The 19,689-nt window shown below is 42.7% G+C and overlaps 1 protein-coding gene across 2 annotated transcripts in view; it reads right to left on the minus strand.

Annotated features, from left to right (window-relative positions):
- Positions 1-19,689, minus strand: part of HTR2A (5-hydroxytryptamine receptor 2A) — a 27,778-nt gene continuing 8,089 nt past the window's right edge. For both annotated transcript variants that reach the window (XM_075489423.1, XM_075489412.1), the window contains exon 4: positions 1-1,484. In XM_075489423.1, coding sequence (XP_075345538.1) covers positions 685-1,484 — 800 coding nt within the window. In that variant the 3' untranslated portion in view covers positions 1-684. The remainder of the gene's footprint in view (positions 1,485-19,689) is intronic.

The following is a 19,689-nucleotide window of genomic DNA, read 5'->3' on the forward strand; positions in this document are numbered from 1 at the left end:
GTAGAAACAAAGGATAATTGAAGTGTAATTTACCTTTGAAGATTGCTAATTTGAACTATAGAACAAGTGGCAGAAAAGCCCAGTAACATTTCAGAATGGTCGGTCAGAAGAAAAAAATAGCCATAAAAACACTGTTACCAAAATGTCCATATAATTAATCTATACAGGTTTTAATAGATTTTTCTTTAATACTTTAAAATTTATTTTAAATATATATTAGCAAATGAACCATCATTTTATTTAAAATTCCGTAAAGTGCTCATTCAGTTAATGGTAACAAAATTCCACTGTAGCAAGACAAACTAGCTGGAGCCTATTCTGCGAGAACATCAAAGGACAGCTTAGCTTTCATTTGCAAAGAGAAAAGAAATGCGTAGGTTTCTTCACAGCCCATGTTTTAATACCAGAAATTGCCTTTTTTTCTTTAAGAAATATATCCTTTAGAATATTAAAAAAATAAGTTTAATAAAGCCTGTTTAAAACAGCCAAAGTACTGTATGAAAAAAAATTGCACGTTTGATGCCATTTCAACCCTGCTTTTCATCCACAGGATAATATGAGGAGTATGTGATGTTATTGGAGGGTCTCTTGAACAGGGCTGATTTTCCCAAGCTGTCAGAGCTTCTCACAGCCAGGTGAAATTTTCAGCGTACGCACGGTGGTTGTCACGGCAGCTGCCGACCATCACACACCACTAACCTTTTCGTTTGCTGGGCTGATACTTCCCTTGGAGGTACCATCCAAATGATGTACTCCTATTGTGACCATTGAATAATCCTTAGCCATAATTTTTGCCTCTTTTTTCAAACTCTTCATTTGTGCTAGCTGGAGCTGGCTGGAATTATACGCAAGTGCTGGGATAGTGTTCACTAAAATCAGCTGGAAAGGTTTCTTCTCCTCCTTGTAGCGACACTGAATGTAACGAGAGAAAGCTGAGCGGTAGGTTTTATTGAACAATGTATATACGAGTGGGTTGACAGCCGAAGAAAGGTAGCCAATCCAAACAAATACATTCAGTAGTCCTCCAATGATGTCTTGGTTGCATGACTCCTTGCAAATTACGGCCATCACATTGGTGATGAAAAATGGGCACCACATCACAACAAACAGAAAGAAGACAATGCCAAGAACCTTGGAAGCCTTCTGCTCGTTGCTGATGGATTGCATGGTTCTTCTCCCAGAAGTTGCCACATCTCTGTTTAAAGAGCGCTGAAAAAGTTTCTCTGAGGACAAGGAACTCTGAGGGAGGAAGCTAAATGAAGCAAACTTGGTCTTTGGTCCAATGTCATTCACGCATAGCATAGCTTCCTTCTGCAGCGACTTGATAGTTAAAAAGTAGGTGACCACCATGATGGTTAGAGGGATGAAGAATGCCACAAAAGAGCCTACTAGGACAAAATTGTCATCCACAAGTAAGCAGCTGTGTTTCTTAAACACTTTGGAGTCGTCTTGTAGTCCAAAGACAGGTATAGGCATGGAGATACCTGAAGGTGGATTAGAGGAAGAAGAGGTTAAACACAATAATAAAAAACACCATTTCCAATCTCCAGGAAAAAATAAACAGAACACTCTTAGCTATACACAGATCATTTCTTAAAGAATAAATGGTTATAGGACACAAATGAACACTAACAGATAGAGCCACAATTGATAGACGTCCCAAAGCAAACTGAATTTACAATGGGAAAGAAAAATATTGCGTGTCGTGTTTCAGCAGCAGCATGATGCTAGTCCTGTTCTTGTGACTTTTTACTGGGGCTACACTAAGAAAAGATGCTGTGTGAAACGTTGGTCTTGCAGATGTTGAATTTCAGGAACTAAGCTGTGGTCTGCCAGGCTCTGGCATTTGTGCTGCCACCACCTTTACCGGGTCCCAGCAAAGAAGGGCAGGGGAAGAGCAGCACTGGTGTTACACGGGATTGTGCAGTTGCTCTAATCTGAGTTCTCTCTCTCCTTCAAAAAAACCCTTGGCCACAGGTAGAACACACCTGCCTCCATCCAACTGTCCCATGACAACTGGTAGCAACAAAAGCATAACTCCTTATATTCTTGCATCTTGGGGCCCCTGTAGTGATCTCCAGACTTGCTCCTTTGTTCCTGCCACCTTGGCAAAGGCTTTTATCAACTATGATCAAGATATTATGTCTTTCTTTTCTGGGGTGGCTTAAGAGTGGTCTTGGGCTGTTTTTCATAAGAGGATTAAAAGTGTTCTGGGTACTGGTTTCTGACTAGGCTGTGAAATACTGATTTTAGGAGAAAAGATAAATTTTTGTCGTAGGTCTGAGAGTAATCTTTCATTGGGTCTTTTTCTTTTCTCCCTGTAATCTCCATACACTTGACACAGTCTAAATACTAAAAAAACTTTCCATGGCAACGGCCAGAGGAACGATGGGGACAAATTAAGCACTGAGAGGCACCGATATGAGGCAGCCTGAGACGTGGTTCACCCTGCAGTTCTGCAAAGGTCCCTTCACGGTATTGCCAACTGCTGCAGGCTGCCCTCTCAACGCACAGCCCCGAAGGCAACAGCAGCCGTGCAGACTTTGTCTTCCCCGGGAGCACGTGCTGCGTCCTTGCCCTGTCATCACGAGGCCAGGTGATGAAGTCCGTTCTCCTTGGACTGCTCTGTCTGATTCAAGCCCACTCAGCCATTTCCTCAGGGACTTCTGCAAATGCTGCTAGTGTCTGAGCAAAATCAAACAGCTGCTGTCTCTTTGGTTGTTGGTTCGGGGTTTTTTTCAGTATCTGTCTCCTCCCCTCCCCCCAGATGGATGCTGTCTCTCCAAGAGAGGCAATGTTCAGACAGCAAAAGGGATGACGTGCTGTGAAGACAGCAAAAGGAGTTGTGAAGCAGGGAGCGATAATGCAGCCCTGTTTGTATAAAAGCAGCTAGGAGTCTGACTCCTGTGGAAAGTTATCATAAGCTGGGAGCTTCAGACCCCTTTGCATCTTTGAACAGAAATCCCAGATGATGTATTTGGTTTCTGAGGAAGAAAAAATTAATTAGAGAAGAATTTCTTATGATCTGAGGATGATGCTGTGCCCTACCCTGTCCTGTGCGTGCCCAAGAATATCCTTACTGGTTCACAGATGAGTCCTGAAACTCATCCTCTCAACATCAGCATTTCAATGGTACCTCCCTCTACCTCCCTTCCTTTCCCTTCTTCCCACTTGGGTGCTTAGACTGGGAGCCCTTTAAAAGCACAGGCAGTCTTGTCATTTCACACATTTCCAGTGCCCAGCATAACAGCTCCGCTCCTAGATGGAGGCTGTGGAGGCCAGGCACAGTACAAAATAATAATAGCAACAGTAATAATAATATTTGACTATGATTCTCTTAAAACGTTCCATTCTTTTGGTGCTTCTGGAGCTTCTACAAAGCTCTTTATTTTTCTAACACCACTGCTCTTCATTTTTCTAACAACACTGTAGCTTATTTTATCTGCACAGCTTTGAACTGAGTCATGGCAATGCTTTGGGCCAATTTACAAAAGTGCCGTTCTTATCTGCCCAGGGCAGAAGCTGGTGGAGAGCCTGCGGTATTGCCCTTTCCCTTTCTGCTGCACAAGCCCTAAATGCTTGAGCTTGGGCTATGAGAAGCCAGTGGGTGAGGTGCAAACTCACGCAGTGTGTGGCAGCTCCTGGGTCGAGCTGATGGAAACCTGCAGTGACTCCAGGAAAGCTGCTGCCTCAAAAGGGCCGAGTCAGTCCGACTGACGGCGTGGAGGGAGAGGTCACCTGCCGGAGCCACGTAGCCCAGCCACGGCCGGGTGATCTGGGGTGCCAAACACCTCCAGGGAAATGGGGAATGCTTTGAAGTTCCTTTCTTTTTTTGGATGAGTTGAAGGGATACTGAAGGCACCCAGCGCTTCCCAGCGTTACGCTTCAGCTGCATGAAGACACCGCGCTAGTCAGAGCAATACCACAGGTTCCCCGTCCGGTTCTGCCCTGTACTGATAACAGCAGGGCTGTTTTTTCATTTCATTCAAAGACCCAGTGTGAGCTGCAGAGATAAAGTAAACAATGGTATCGACAGAGTAAAAAGATGCCTTTCATCACCTTATGGCTCAGCTGCATCAGGAGGCATGGGAGGAGAGGCAGCAGCATTAGAAAGAGGAAAATTTTAGCATAATTGCAAGCTTTTTTGAGTAAAAGGCCAAAGTCAGTTACAACTCCTCACCCAAAATACAAGGGCAGCAATTCCCCACCTGCTTTGTTTTGTTGTTAGCAGTTTCTGGAGACCGGCATCTAAATCCAGATTTCTGGCTTTAAAAAATGGAAATGAACTTCAGCTCGTAGCTGGAGTTTCCACATTTCCTTGTCATTCCTTTAACAGGTACAAAAGTGCTGTTCACAGCAGAGCTGTAGCAGGCACCGCTACTCATGTGAGTTTTTCTGGATGACCGTTCCGGGCATGTTTCCCCTATAGCCACGGGTAACTGGCCTGTATACAGTTTGAAAATACCAGAGGTACCACGGTTTGGTAGCAGAGCACACTGACAGCTGTAACCTGCTTCTTGTGTACACCCCAGTTCAGCTGATGCAGGGGATCCCACAAATGATATTGTGGCATTCCTGCATGGAATAAATTAACTTCCAGCCCAAGTCTCTCTTTTTATATCTCTACAGGGACTAAACTTATTGCTCCCCTCCCCAAAGGAACAGAGTTTGTCCCTCTTCCACGGGTAGCTTCTGGCTTCTGTAGCATGAGGATAGCAAATCCCAGAGAGGACACAGGGACCAAACTCAAAGGCAGTCACGTTTAAACTGTAAATAAAGGAACTTCCATGTGCAACCCATGTCCACGATTTTGATGGGATTTTTAGGAAGCATCACACATGGCCAAGAATGTCACCCACATGTCACTCGCGTTTGGTCAAGATCAAGCTTGTCCTGTAGACACATAACAGAAAGTCCCGGTCTAAGCTGTATTCGCATTATTGCAGCTGACTGAATTCATTCTTTAAAGATCGAAGCTGACCTATCTATTTCTCCTTGATGATTCAGATGTATAATTTCTTGCTGGTTTTATTGTCCTTGCTTTCCAGCTCCCTGCTCTTGGTGACTGTGGATGTTTAAGGAGACACAGGCTGTGCCTGTGTCAAGAGAAGAAAATCAGCTTCACAAGAAAGGATCACGCAGAGCTACGGGGGGGGGACGGGGACGGGGACGACAAGCAGGTATTTGGGAAATGGACCATGTGCAAACAGTAGATCTGGAGGAAACAACCTGGCAGGGCTGTAACAGAACAGCTATTCCACGCTCTGCCCATTCCGCGTCGCTGGCTCCCGCTAGCTCAAGGGCAGTCTGGAAAAAGTCTTGATATCCCCTGAGTGCTTTTTTATGGTTTATCTTTGCTTCCAAATCAAACTAAGCTGAGGGACGAGGAAGCACGCAGCACAGAATGGGAGCATCCATTCAAGCACTGGAGGTACATTAGCCACTGCGTTTCCAGTTGACATTCCCACTTATATCAGAACATTTTCCCTTGCGGACAAACCCTAAATATTACATTCCTCTGGTAGAGGGTGGTTTATTTATATAGCTTGATTTATACACAGGTGGCTGTTTCAAACTCTATGGACTATAATAAACCACAAAACAGAACCCAAACAATAAAGATGAGTAATAAATCCTGCATTAAACCTCAAGCATTTGGGCACAACTTCGGAATGACAAAAGGCTCTTGAAAACATCAAAGGTTAAGAAGTAAAGCAATGGCATCCTTCTTGTCCTCTCAAAAAGCCTGGTAAAATTGACGAAGGTTGATTTAGTGGTACACATTGCTGGCTTGCAAATCTTCAGAGGTATACAGCAGCCATAAAACCACTTTAACTGGACGGGTAAACTGGGTTTGCAGCTGCCTTGAGCAGCTGAGACTATCAATGAATCAAAGACAGGATTTACAATATGACGTCCTATATCAGGAGCCGGAGTTTAGCAACAGCTACTTATGCGCTTTCACTTAAATATCCGCAGAAGAGCCGCTCAGTCTGTCTCCTTGTCTCTGCTTGGCGTGTGCACTCACCGTTATGGGAGTCATTGTTTCCCAGCCCTGCAAACACTTAGCTGATTTCTGCATGCACCTGAAAATGTTATTTCCCAACTGACTCATTTCCAGTCATGACAGACCTCTCATGTTATAATTTTGTTGCTACCCAAATAGCGCCAGCCACATTGCCAGTAGCAAGGCTGTGCGCTTTGCTGATGGGTGGCCGTGCAGAAGCAGAAATTTCCACCTGGGGAGAGGGGATTTTGAAAAGCTCTGGGTGGTTTGGGAATCACCATCTGAGGCTGCATCTAGTTAGCATGAAGTTAAAAAACCTCTGCCTTTCCTAGTCAGCATGGCAGTGTCCCCCAAATCCTAGGCTAGAATTTCTCCTCACATATGAGACAAGCATGGACCTCTTCCCTAGCAGCAGGTGTGCGTGTTGGTATGGGCAGAAGTGGGTGAGGAGCTTTCTCTTACAAATCCCCACCTAATATTTGCTTTCAGATGGATTTCCTTGAGAGCTAAGTGAATGGCAGTGCTGGTGGAGCGTCGTCTCCCTTCTGCATCCCAGCAGAACCATCCTCCCAGGACTGAAGTCAGAGCAGGTCCAGGCAGTTTCCTTATCACTGTCTATAGGCCAAATTTAGTTTTTTATTCGAGGGCACACACAGAGCTGGTTTTCTGTATCTTTCCCTTGGAACATTTGATTTGGTCACACATGTTCTATTTAATACAACTGAAAGGAAAACTACTTTATATTTAACTTCACATAGGGGGTGCCAGGTAATACTCAGATTATTCTATAAATTTTGAAATGGCTTTGTTCTTGGCAGCTCAGAAAATCTCTAAGAAAACTCTCTATTTAGCCGAGTAGGAGATATATTCAATTCTTTTTATGTGAGAAAATGACTGTAAATGATCACTTATAATAATATAATGCTGTAAATTGGCTATTTCACTTTAGAAAAACAAAATCAGAAAAGTCTCAGTGTCTTCCTGATATGTTTCTCATTTATGTCCTCAGTCCTGAAGCCTGTTTCTTACAAGAACAGAGATATGTGTCTCCAAATTAATTTGTAGGACTGTGATAATAAATTAAATAGAAACAGAATTAGAGGAGCATTACGGGGAGGACAGAAGAAGAAATGAAGGACAGTTGCCCTTTGTTGACCCAACTGATTAGAAACCCAGGGCTCCAGGGTGGGCTGAGTTATGAGAGGAAACCACTGATGGAGTCGCTTACTGCTTTGGTATAATCCTGTTCCCTTACAAAATGCGCGTGCAGCCCTGTTTCCTAGTGGCAGCAAAAATCCAAGAGCAGGAAGCAGTTTCTTTGCTCTCGGCTTTAAGTGCTATTCCTGCCTAGACACCCCTCAGATCCCCTTTCTTAGCTGTGCTGCAGGACTCGTTTACAGCGGTTCTGTGTCCTTCGTGTCTGCTCGTTCTTGTTTCCTTGCTGGATTTTCCAGTCCTTCTGAGTATCTGAGGAAGGCACAACCTTTTGCATAGCAATTTTCAGTGGAGCCTCTCCACCAATACAGTCTTTGCTTTTCAACTAGTGACATTATCTTTAGTTTGGGCAGAGGCTTCTGCCAAGGTGCTTATTGGCTTCTCACAGCTATCTCAAATCCAGAGAACTTGTTACCCCTCTGTGTAATATGATTACCCAGTCACTAAAGCGACTAACAGAGCCATATAGAAGTCTACACTTACCAAATAGCTAGAAAGACAGAAAGATTTATAAATGTCCTGAAGATATTTATTTTGAAAAAGTATTTAGGGACTGGGGATTTCAGATTATGCCATTCATGTATGCAGCAAGGAGCAATGGTGAACAGCCCCCAGTGGTTTCAGCTTGTTCAGCTGAAATAGAGAATCTTGCTATTGCAACCAAACCCTCTTAGTTTACTGCCAGCACCGGTCTGTCTGCACGGGCTGCCTTCACCTTCTGCCGACTGCAGTGTGCAGGAGGGAGGCCTCCAAGGGGTAAGACATTGCTGGAGAAAGCTGTGCTGCCTGGTCTGGTCTTTCATAAGCAGAGATGCAGTCACACCTCCCAAAGCTAGTCTTGGTATCCATTTGAATATTGCATTTTTTTAGTTATTTCCTGATGTACTTGTATTTATTCACAGGTAATGCCCTCCTTGGCCCTTGACTTCAAGTTGCCTCATTTTAACTGAAGCTCTGCAGTGCTTCTGTCTTTGTAGAGTAAAAGTATTTCTGCTTGGAGTTAGCACACTGGTGACTTGCAGTGCGGGAGACCTGCAGGTAAAACCTTCACCTCTGGGGCCACCAAATAGAAAGAGTATGTTCTTGATTAGTGGAAGGCTCAGAAAATTGAAAGACTTTATGCAGAAATTTTCATTTTAGATGACGCATATACTTGAATTCCAGCTGGTTGTTTACTATAACATTTATATCTACTGAGGCACAGAACTTTTCCTAAATAAGTAAGAAATACCAAACTGCCCAGTAAATAAATAAATTTTTGCACAGTATGGCTAAAGGACAAACTAATGTGTACCACATGCCAGATTCTTCCACAGCTCTCCCATGGATTCGATGAATCTCCCTTTTACTGTGCTTGGTTAGATCTCACAGTCTGATTCTGAATATTTTAGTGAAGTTAAGCCTGGAGAAAGATGTCAAAAGACCCCAGCCCTAGACTCGGTAAGTGTGTCAACTTTTAGATAAAAAGTAAATCTCTTTGCCTTGTGTGGATGACTGCAAATACAAGTCATTATAAATGTATCTACAGAGAAGAAGAGGGAGGCAAGAAGGCGTCTGGGCTTGCTTTTGCAGCAGAAAGCTGGACAGAGCTGTTTAGCTCCAGGATGTCCTGGAGATTAAAAGCCAATAATAGAGACAGCCTAAAAACCCTTTTCCTCTTTACTGATCCAGAGGAACCCGCTCAACCTGATCTCCAGTGAGGAGCATGCCATCGTGCCACATAGAGCAAACTTGTTCAGCTGAGAAAGCACCATCCCTGTGTTCCCCAGGTGAAAACTTAGCCCATCCTTAGAGACAGGACAAAGAAATGTTTATGGGAGTGTTTCAGCAGTGTTTTGGCACCACATTGCCATGTCACATCCAAGATGAAATTGCTCCTCCTTGGCCCTGCTCGATCCCGTGGTTCCCAGGTGATGCTGAGAGAGTAGGGACAACTGGCATCAGAGTGGCAATGCTGAAGGAGCACTGAGAGAAGGGCAAACCCCACTCCACACAGGCCATCTGTATGGATGCAATAACTTCCTTCTGCTGGGAGCTGGCTAGGTTAGATTTGCATCTGGCAAGAGGCTCCTCTTTCTCATTAGCCCTCCCTGCTATCAGGGAGGCTAGCTATTCTCACGGGGAAGTGCCTGAAGAAGGGAAGGTCAGGGAGACCTGCCTGCAACCTCAGGTGCATTTTAAAATCTGAGTGTATGAAATATGACAAGGAGTGGAAAGGCATGGGTACTCTATATCCTCCTCAGCTCAGAGGCACGTGGATACCATAACACGTCATGTTTAAAGAAGCAGGGCTGAAAATAAGCACTAATTTTACATGGACACACACTCATCTGCACGTGCACACATACCTGCTCAACTGAGGTTGCTAGCTTTTCTAAATAACTGAATTAGAAGCTGTGTTTTCATGATCTGAAGTCATCACTACTTACATCAGCCTCGTTTTAATAACTCTGTGTGTAGGTCGTTACAAACATTGGCAATCCCCTGAAGACCAACAAGGCCAGTGCTGTGAAACTTTTAGCCTGCAGTTTGGCAATGCATCAGTGCTGCTGTATCTGTTAGCTCAAAGGAGATGTCCTGCCAGCTCTCAAGTGCACGGGGTAGAAAGGGTATAGGGTAGCAGTGGAGATTTCTGCAAGTTTTGTAGCCCTGTAGTTTGTCAATAAGATGTTTATTTTCATTTGGGTCCGGTGAAGACCCCTGGGAGGAGTCCTCTGCCTGCACATCGTCCTGGTCCCTATCCCAGTATCCCAGCTGGGATGGTGGCGTTGTATTTCAAATGAGTTTGACAGGGCACATGGCCCCATCTGCCAGCCCTTCGACATGGACTCCAGCTTGCTCTGCGCATCTGCCTGCACTTTAGTCCCTGCCTCCCACCAGGGAAGGCCTGCCAGGAGGCAGAGAGGATGGTATGTTGCATGCACAGTGCCTAGAGGAAATCAAACGGCCGCTGCAAAAATCTAGGGGAGGGGGAGGTTTCTAATGTAACAATAACAGGCTTTTCAGACCTCCCACCCTGTAATTTAACTGCATTATTATTTACAATACCAATTTATTTGTAATCTGATCTTTGGTGAGATTGAGACTTATCACCATCCCCAAGTCTGGAAAGAGTAGAGAGTAAGGGGGTGTCTGGCTAAGCGTGGACAGGAGGCCAAGGAAGCGGCTTGCCTGGGGGATGCTGGCTGAGCAGAGCCCAAGTCCAAGGTAGCCAGATGGCAGCTACAATCCTGCTGTCAGCTGGGAGTCAGGAGGGAGCCGGGCTTAATGTTGTCCTCCAGGGGATGTAGGCTGATGACGGCTGTGTAACCACTTCATCCATGGTGATTAGAAGTGATTAGAGGTGACTGACCTTATGATAAAGAGCTGAATATTTAGTTTGAAAAATTGCAAGAGGTGCCACAGGTCTCCAGCCTAGCTCTGTGCAGAAGGATGAGGTTCTACTCATTCTTATTTAAAGCTCCTGGATGGACAAACCTGCTACTTCTGTGGCTCAGCAGAATGCAGCAGAGCAGATCAAACACCCTTTTTCCTTTCTGTGTACTCAGTTAATATTGTTTAAATTGCATTGGTGTTTTTAAGTTCCCTGTAGCAATGGTTTAATTTCTACTCAAAAGAAGTTACAAATTTATGGTTGTCACTGGCTTAGGTAAATATGTTAATTTGAAAAGGAAAAGAGCCTCTAAGTTGGGATCAACTCCAGCCACTTGTGATACCCCTCCTGTTTAGCAGAGGACCTTTTTGTATTCCATGTCAGATGGCTTCGCAATGTTCACTGTTCAGGTCACTAGGAGAATAGGTTTGGGGATAATTGTGCTTTGAGAAAGAAAGAAATACCATATGTTTGTAACAGGATCTTCCCAGATCACATGTTATCAGTCTGCCTTTTTAGCAGCTCCGGAAGGCTTTAGCAGCTCCTTTTATGAAGCTCCTGAAGGCTCCTCAGGGCTAACTTATATGCTATACATGCTACATACACAGTAATGCTTAAAAAAATATATATATAGTAGCAATAAACTAGAAATTATGGAAAAATCTTAGATATTCCACTATCATAACCAACTAATGTGATGGCTCCTGGGGCAGTCTAAGTGACAAGATCCTCTACTATCCCAGTTTTTAAACTTCTGGGCTTTTAATTATTACTTGGTATGATTTGTTGAATGCTGGTAATTTACTTAACTCTGCCTTAATCCTCCAATGAACTGAACAGAGATTTCTGTTGGTATCTCTGAGATTTCTCGAGCAGTGCTGCTTGACCTCGTTGTGTAGTTTAAAAGGAGACTGAAAGTAACTATCAGATAAGTTGTTTAATTATTATTCTTTTTTTAGCAAGAATTTTGCACTGAGTCTGAAGGGCACAGACAACCAGAACTGTAATTATTCTGGATAAAGTGGGACCAGGTCCCACTTTAATCCAGCTCTTTGTCTTGTGTCTCCATGCCTCCTTTTGTGGTTGCTTGCAGAGGCTGCTGACTAAGCATATGGTCAGCTTCTTACTAGTTATACAAGGAGACTGCACCAATGGCTGGACAGTTATTGGGGTAGATGTCCTGATGCAATGGATAATTTGGAAGGAAAAACAGGATGAGAAGCAGTTTAGAGACCTGCACTGGTCTGAACATCATGATTCAGGATCCTGTGCTTTATGCTTCACTGCCCACCCAGTGGATAATGCCCTTCACCCTGACCGAACTGCTCTTTCATTAAATCAGTGCCCTGGTCACATTTAGAAGATGGCAGGGTTGAAGAAAAGGTGAAAAAATGATAGATCATATCTGCCCGTATTTCCCATCTACAGGTGTCTATATAGGTGCTATAGATTCTAGTATTCCCTAGGCTCATCTTTCTGCTAAATGTCACAAACCACCTGGAAAATGAAAAATAAATACATGAACTGTCCTTGCAACAAGAAACAGCTACTCTGAATGCTGGAGGGACTTCCTCACGTCCTGCAGTGGTATGCAAGGCAGGGCTGGTTTTTACCCTGGGAACATTCAACTTAAAACTTTCGGGCACTTTTACGCTTGTAAGGAGAAAATTATGCTGCTCACTCAGCGCACCTGAGACCTAAAACCAGACAGTATTTATCTCGGGATACTCACAGTTCAGCTCGGCCTATGATCCTAGCAGTAGCGGTCAATTTGACATTTCAAAACTCAGATCAAATACAAAATCGTTTATGTTCTGCCGAAAGGAAACAAGTCTTCCCAGTGGGTGTGATTTACTTGCAACATAAATGCAGGCTGAATACTGTGAAATACACAGCTCCAATTTTGATCAGCCAGCAAAGAGAGCTGTTATTGTGATGCCTCAGCCCGCTTTCAGGACATCATAGGAGTTTGACAAGCTGTTTTCCATCAATGACTCTGGAGGACGTCATAGGAAAAATCAGCTGACAGGTATTTCTAAATTTGTTGTAGGTAATTAGGAATATGTCGTCTCAGCTCTGACAGAACCCCTGATTTTTATTAGCTGGGCTTCTGCTTAGAAATGGTGCCAATAGCATGGGCCAGGAAATGCATTGGGAAAGTTAATAGCAGCCTGAGTGTGCAATAGTTTGCGATGTTCCTGCCAATTGGGGTAAATGTAAGGATTTCATTTTAAAGCAGAATTCTGTGATACATTTCTCTTTCTTAACATTATAAAATGCAAAATCTGGCTTAAATAAAATTTAATTCTTTAAAAATACATAAAAGGAGCCGTGAAATTGCTCTGTATAATTTTAAAGTGACTGAAGATTTCTTTGTTCTTGACATTTTCTTTTATGCAATACAGTGCTGCTTTAACAACACTATTTTTGATTTATAAGGCGATTAAATGCAATTACAGTGTACAGATGACAGAGTTTATAAATCCCAACATGATTCCTTGTGCACTTCTTTTCTGCTCATTTATACTACATGTGGCTTCTGCTATGCAGAAATCCCAGCTCCTCTGATTAGAGATGCTCAAGTAATTTCTTGGTCAATATAGGATCCCCTTTTGAGCGTATACTGTTGTAGAGATCTACCAGAAAAAGATCAGAGCATGAACATGTCCTTTCTGCATTTTGCAACATCTCACATAGCACTTTCTGCAGAAAAGGGTATCCTGTGGTGGGACCTAGACTCATCCTTCCCCTCTGGATGGGGAATCCATTCTGGATTCTTGTATGTATTGCATGCTGTGCTGAGTACATGACTGGCTAAAAAATATTGCCTTTCAGAGAACAAGGGATAATTTATAATAAGCACTATACTGTTACTGCCTTTTTTCTTAAAACATTCAATTTACTCTGAAGTACCTACAAAGAGAGACTGGCTGATTATAGGTCATATTGCCAACCAGGAACACGTATTTATTCATTCAAAGAAACCTGGTAATAGGACCAGCCTGGTCCAATTGAACTTAATGCTTTTTTGCCGGTAGCTTCAAGGGGAAGAAGAACATGGTCCTTATGGTCTTCAAAGCAAAGACAAATTTAAAAAAACAAAAAAAAGACAATGAACAAATTCTGTCATCAGTACCTTGACTAACCAGATTCTTTCCACATAGCCCTCCTATTAAAAATACAGCTCTATCGTTTAAAACTTGCCCTTAAAAATAAAACCAAAGCAGAAAGAAAAGCCACACATTAATGTTGTGACCAGTCCTCATTCCTTTTTTCACCCGTAAAGCAGAATGTTTCTTGCAAAAGAGATGCTCACAAAATGGATGTGTGCCTTTTTCATAGGCAAAAACTTTCTAACTCTTCCTGATAATCAGGTAATTACACAAAGAAAATGGTAAATGTATACATAATAATTCTTCATTTGACAATACATGTATACTGGTATAATGTATTCTTCCCCATCCAGATGTATGCCAGGTTGCTCAGTGTCTCTGGTTTGGAAATGTGGCCCTATGGATTTTTATGTTGTTTCTTTATCTTTCTGTTTCCAAATTTGGAGAATTTAGAAAGCAGTTCAATCATTACCATTCCTTTGAACATTTTTTCATAAAGAAACATATAAGGCTAGTAACACCTCCTTGTCAGATAATGAAAAAAACATATGTAAGTTCAAAATGCAAGCTTTTTTAACCTTCACAGTTATGAGAGGGAGATACGTGTGGTAAGCTGTTGGTCTGGTGGATAAGATGTGTTCACTCTTCTGGGAAGAACAAATCAAGCAAAGGATTCTGTTACACGGGAAATATGGGAATAGTTTACGTCAGTGAGGAAAGTAAATTTGGTATTTCTGTCTCTTTCTCAGAACCATCTTAAGTAATGTCTCATAACCAGAATACACGTGCTAGCCAACGCAGAAATGCGCATCACAGCATTGAATGTTAACTGCCCTTGGACAACCTACGCATGAAGTGCTCGTTTACTCATTAGTTGTCACTGCTGAGGGAGTCGTTAGTATGGCAATGAACTTTGTACTGGCATAATTGTTGCTGACTACTGAGCCTCATACATTGTGTCTCTATAAAATAATACAATGAACTTCCTACTTCCGTGAGATGGTGATGAAGCTCTAATACTTTGTTTATGAAATTTTGTGCCATGGCCCTTCATTATAGTTAACACAAATTTCTCTATATGTTGTGCCACAATTTTTTACAACATCTTTATGGCATTTTATTTTCATGGTGGCATCTACATCCACAAATGGAAAAGGTCCGAGGGGATTGCCCAAACACAAAACCTACAATGTTTGCCCTTGAGATCCTCCAGCTGGAAAGAGCAAACAATATGTTCACTCTCTGGGAGATGATTTCATAAGTACGATAAAAAAAAGAGAAATGTTAACTAAGGAAATGATTATAAATACTGCTGAGAATGCAAAGCCAAGTTTTCGAAAGAAGAAATGGAAACGAAGTGAATGAATACATGGTAAAGAGAGTAGTGTAGCAGATATTTCAAGTTTAGCTCCAGCACTTCCAAATTTAGGTGCTCAACTTTAAATCTATACTGTTGGAGTACAGTGCTGTGTGTAATTATTTGCAATTTTATGTATTTTGGCAGTATATTCCATGTTATAACAAGTGGTCTTTTCCTATGCCAAGCCATCCCTAAATTAGACTTGAATGAACTGGCAAATTATGTCATCTGGAAGAAAGGGAGGATATGGTGGATCTGGAACAGGGATTCCCAACCTGCAGCCCCTTGGCTATTTGTGCCTTTTGAAAACAGTAAAGAGACTTTCAAATGAAAGCTGCCCTTGGCAAATGGAGGAGTGAGCTGAAGGAGGCCAAAGCTGTCAATAAACCACAATCCAGAGACACTGGTAGTTGTACTCTCCCAATTCCAGCTGCTTCCCTGGCCCTTCGTACTCTGTAGGACAGCAAGACGTCACGCAGAGAAATTGCAGGCTGCCTGGGAAGGAACTGTAAGCCTCTATGTCAGCATAAAGCTTCACAGTGCCAAATTATCAGCGGGTTCAGTTACACTGGGCTTGTTTCAGACACCTGGAGATGATAACTTCTTGCACCTTGCGCTTTGGAGAACGTTGCTTCACATGCTACAGTATTTCTGTATTTTTGAAGCCTCGAAAGCAATGGCAAAATTTAGGAGAGTTATGCAGTGGGAGACATTTCACCAGCTTCATCCAGCTCCACTTTGGACTTTTTTTCTGCATGAAAAGTACTGAATAAATCTAAGTTGTTAGTGACTGAGGAGAGCAGAGACTGCCTGAAGGCAGTGAACAGATGTGTAGGCTGTGTGAGAAATGATAAGAGAAGAAAAAACTCAGCTAAGAGGATTTGGGCTTCATCAAACTTCACATTACTTAGACCATTAACAGAGACATAGAGAGAAATAAGGACTGAGGACTGATATATATATAAGGGCTTAATATTTGTGACTGTAATTCTTTTATGTGGCCCTTTCAAGGATTTTTGAAGGAGAGAATGATGCATTGTTGGCCTCTTGCAGAGCAATACGTTTCTTAGGCCCACTTAGGTGGACTCAAACGTGCTTTACCTGTATTTTTCAGCATAACGTCTATTTACAATTCTATAGATTCCGGTTAAACACTATTCGAAATTCAACTCTAATTTTTCTAGAAAGGGGAAATGCTTGGGGTTTTTGCACCTGTTCTCAGTAATGACCTCTGTGCTTTAAAACAAATGGAATAATTTTCAGGGTTTAATGGGCTTTTGCCTTCAACAGCTACAAATAATCTAATTATCTAGCCACTCTGGGTACTGGATGATTTAAGAATTAAAGACACGATTAGAATCTGTTACAGTAATTAGAATCCATTTTAAACCAATTGCCTGTGGCATTACATGGTCTACTGAAAGCAAGGCTGCTGGCTAAATAATCTTCTTCCACTAAATGCAAAACCAAATGTTAGTACAGTTTTTTTTTTAATCTAAGAAAGTCAAGATTTCAGAAGTCAAGTAAATCAAATTATCTGTCCTTTCTTATGCTGTTTTTTAAATACTTCATATATCACTGAAGCCAATGAAAGGAAGACCACTGACTGACAGGTCTTTGGATCAAATTCACTGAATAAATTTGTGAATTCAGAGAGTAAAAGGAAAATTACAAATGTAGGGAATTAAGGTGTTATTACTTAGGTAAATTAGAAGTCATAATGAAAGAGGCGTGGGTAGATTGGGAAGCACTAGGAGAACTTCTGCATGCCCCACAAATCAGCTAGAAGCATTTGCAGGAGTCAGTGAGCAGGTGGATAAAGGTGATCCAGCTGATATAATGTTCCTGGATTTCCAGAATGCTCTGACAACACTGTTTTGTCAAAGGCTGTTAAAGAAATTAAACTCTAATGGCCGAAGAAAAGAAGTCCTCTTGTAGAAAAAGGATGGATAGAAAGACAGAAAACAAGGGGTAGGATTAAATGGTTTGTTTCCACAGTGAGGACAGTAGAAGGTAGTGTCCAACAGCCCTCTGTGTTCATCAGTGCTGTTCAGCCCATCTGTGACCTGTCTGCGTGGACGCTGGAACTGAGTAAATGTGCTGGCAACGCGCAGCTGTTGGCTGCAGAGAATTGCAGAAGGTCCTCATAAATCTCAGCTAATGGACAGCAAAGTAGCAGACAAAACCCAGTGCTAAGAAGTAAAGAGTTGTACATTAGTTCAGGGGAACCCTATCCAGATATGCAAAACTATTTTTCACTACTCAAGAAAGAGAGGAGGGCCATGAAAATGGTCAGAGTGCCGGAACACCTCTCCTATGAACAAAGATGGAAAGGCTTGGGCTTTAGCCTGGAGAAGAGAAGGCTCCAGGGAGACCTTATTACATCCTTTCAATGTATAAAGAAGGCTTATAAGAAAGATGGAGAAAGACTTTTTACCAAGGCCTGTAGTGACAGGACAAGGGGCAATGGTTTTAAACTGAAAGAGACTAGATTTAGGCTGGACATAAGGAAAACTTTTTTACGATCAGGGTAGTGAGACACTGGAACAGGTTGCCCAGAGAAGTTGTGGATGCCCCATCACTGGAAGTGTTCAATGTCAGGTTGGATGGGGCTTTGAGCAACCTGATCTAGTGACAGATGTCCCTGCCCATGGCAGGGGGATCAGATGAGATGATCTTTAAAGGTTCCTTCCAACCCAAACCATTCTGTGATTCTGTGATTTTGGAGCCATTGAACTCAATGTGCAGGGATGGTCCTAAAGACTACAAGAAAGGCAGGACTTACTAAGGTGGGAATTGAGAACAAGGCAGAAAACATTACTACACCACAGGAATTCAGGCTGTGTCCATGTCTTGAATATTGTGGTCTGGCCACCTATGTGTCCAAGAGGATGTAGAAGCACTAGAAAAGATTCAGAGAAGGGTACAAAGATGACCTGAGCATAGGATACTGCCACACAAACAGAGCCTAAATAGCTCGGCACTCAGCCTGGTAAAGCAGTCATTGAAGGGGCCTATGCGGGAGGATGGACTAAGGATTTTGACAGTGAGAGAGCTATTGAGGGTCTCTGATCAGCAGGTTCCCCGCTCTTCCCCTGGTAAAATGAGCCTCTACACAGGGGAACATGACATCTTTCATTTCTTTCTCTTGCTTTTTACCCTCTGTCTCATACATCGTGAGAATTCACAGGGCACCAGCTCAGCTGCAAACTGGGGGAGCAAAGGGAAGCCAAAGGATATCTAACTGAGGCTGGAGGGCAAAACCTTGAGAAACTCCCACCTCTCTGACTTTGTCAATGAGATGGCAGCCACACCGTGCGCTGCAGAGAGTGTGCTGTGCCCAACACCAGCTCTGCCTGTGCCAGCTATAGCTATGTGAAAATGCAGAGTTAAAGAATTTATAGCCCTGCCACTCTAAGTAGCGCTGAGAGCCTGGAGACTGGTAAATGATATACAGAGCACCTCTTTGTTCAGAAACCATTTCCTATTAGTAAATGATATAGAAAGCACCTCGTTCCTCAGAAACCATTTCCTATCTATTCTGAGTTGGATCGTGGCAGATCAGGAGGACAGGGTCGATGACTGACTGACAGCGAGTTGCGTGGGTGATCTGGGATCTATCAAGGTTTCTTTACAATACCGGCATTTTTCTTTATTCTATTAGTATAGCAATATGCCATGGTGCAACCTCAGTCCAGCCTGGCAGTGACGAGCTCAGCAGCTTCTTTATAGCTTGCTGTGTGTTTGCTTCCCTGTCTGTCCTCTGGAGCACATCCCATTTGCCAGAGCTCATTCACGACACAGTTGCCAGGCTGGGAACCGACCCGTTTTCCTTCAGCTCGTCTCCCCATGCCCCTTGCTCCCATGGGACTAGCAAACCAGCTCAGCACCACTTCATTCCTGCACACCTCAGTGTGCTTGCCTGTATTCATTTGTAGCTATTTAACCTACTCCCTGTTTTGATGACAGGTGATGTGTGAATGAGATGGAGTTTACCCATCGGCCCGCTTATTTTCCTGTCATCCACCTTTCCCTTACATGTGTCTTTATCCAGCTGCTGTAAAGCAGGACTCTGTCCTCTTCACTCATGCCACACTTGAGTGCTTTCCAATAAAATAAGGGGTTGTATTTTTCAGTTCTATAAATAGGGACCATGTTGCTATCACTTGCCATAGTAATAACAAATAACAGCTGTGTCTCATCTGATCACGGTTAAAAGAAAATTCTCTAGAGAGCAGAAAAGGTATTTTTACAATGGCTAAGTTGTTATCAGTTATTACTGCAAAGAATAGTCCTAACTTTTGAAATTAAATGTCAAGATATCAAAGAACTAACCCCTCCTCCTAGAGGACATAAACCATGTTCTAACTAATAGGGCTTAAATAATATTTTTTTCTGGATTCATTTTAATAGTTAGCCACTCTCTGAAGAAAGATGCTGAGCAGCGTGGACCACTGGTTTGCCCCTGGAATGGTCATTCTGATCATTCTGTGAATTTATTAGTCTTTGAAAAGCAAAGCACAGTAATTTCACACACACTAAGCACAGGCACCACACACAAATGCAGACAAACACAGTACGTACAAATTTAAGAAATGCTTGACTTTTTTATGTTATATGG

This window comes from Mycteria americana, chromosome 1 (genome assembly GCF_035582795.1).
Source record: "Mycteria americana isolate JAX WOST 10 ecotype Jacksonville Zoo and Gardens chromosome 1, USCA_MyAme_1.0, whole genome shotgun sequence".
NCBI lineage: Eukaryota > Metazoa > Chordata > Aves > Ciconiiformes > Ciconiidae > Mycteria > Mycteria americana.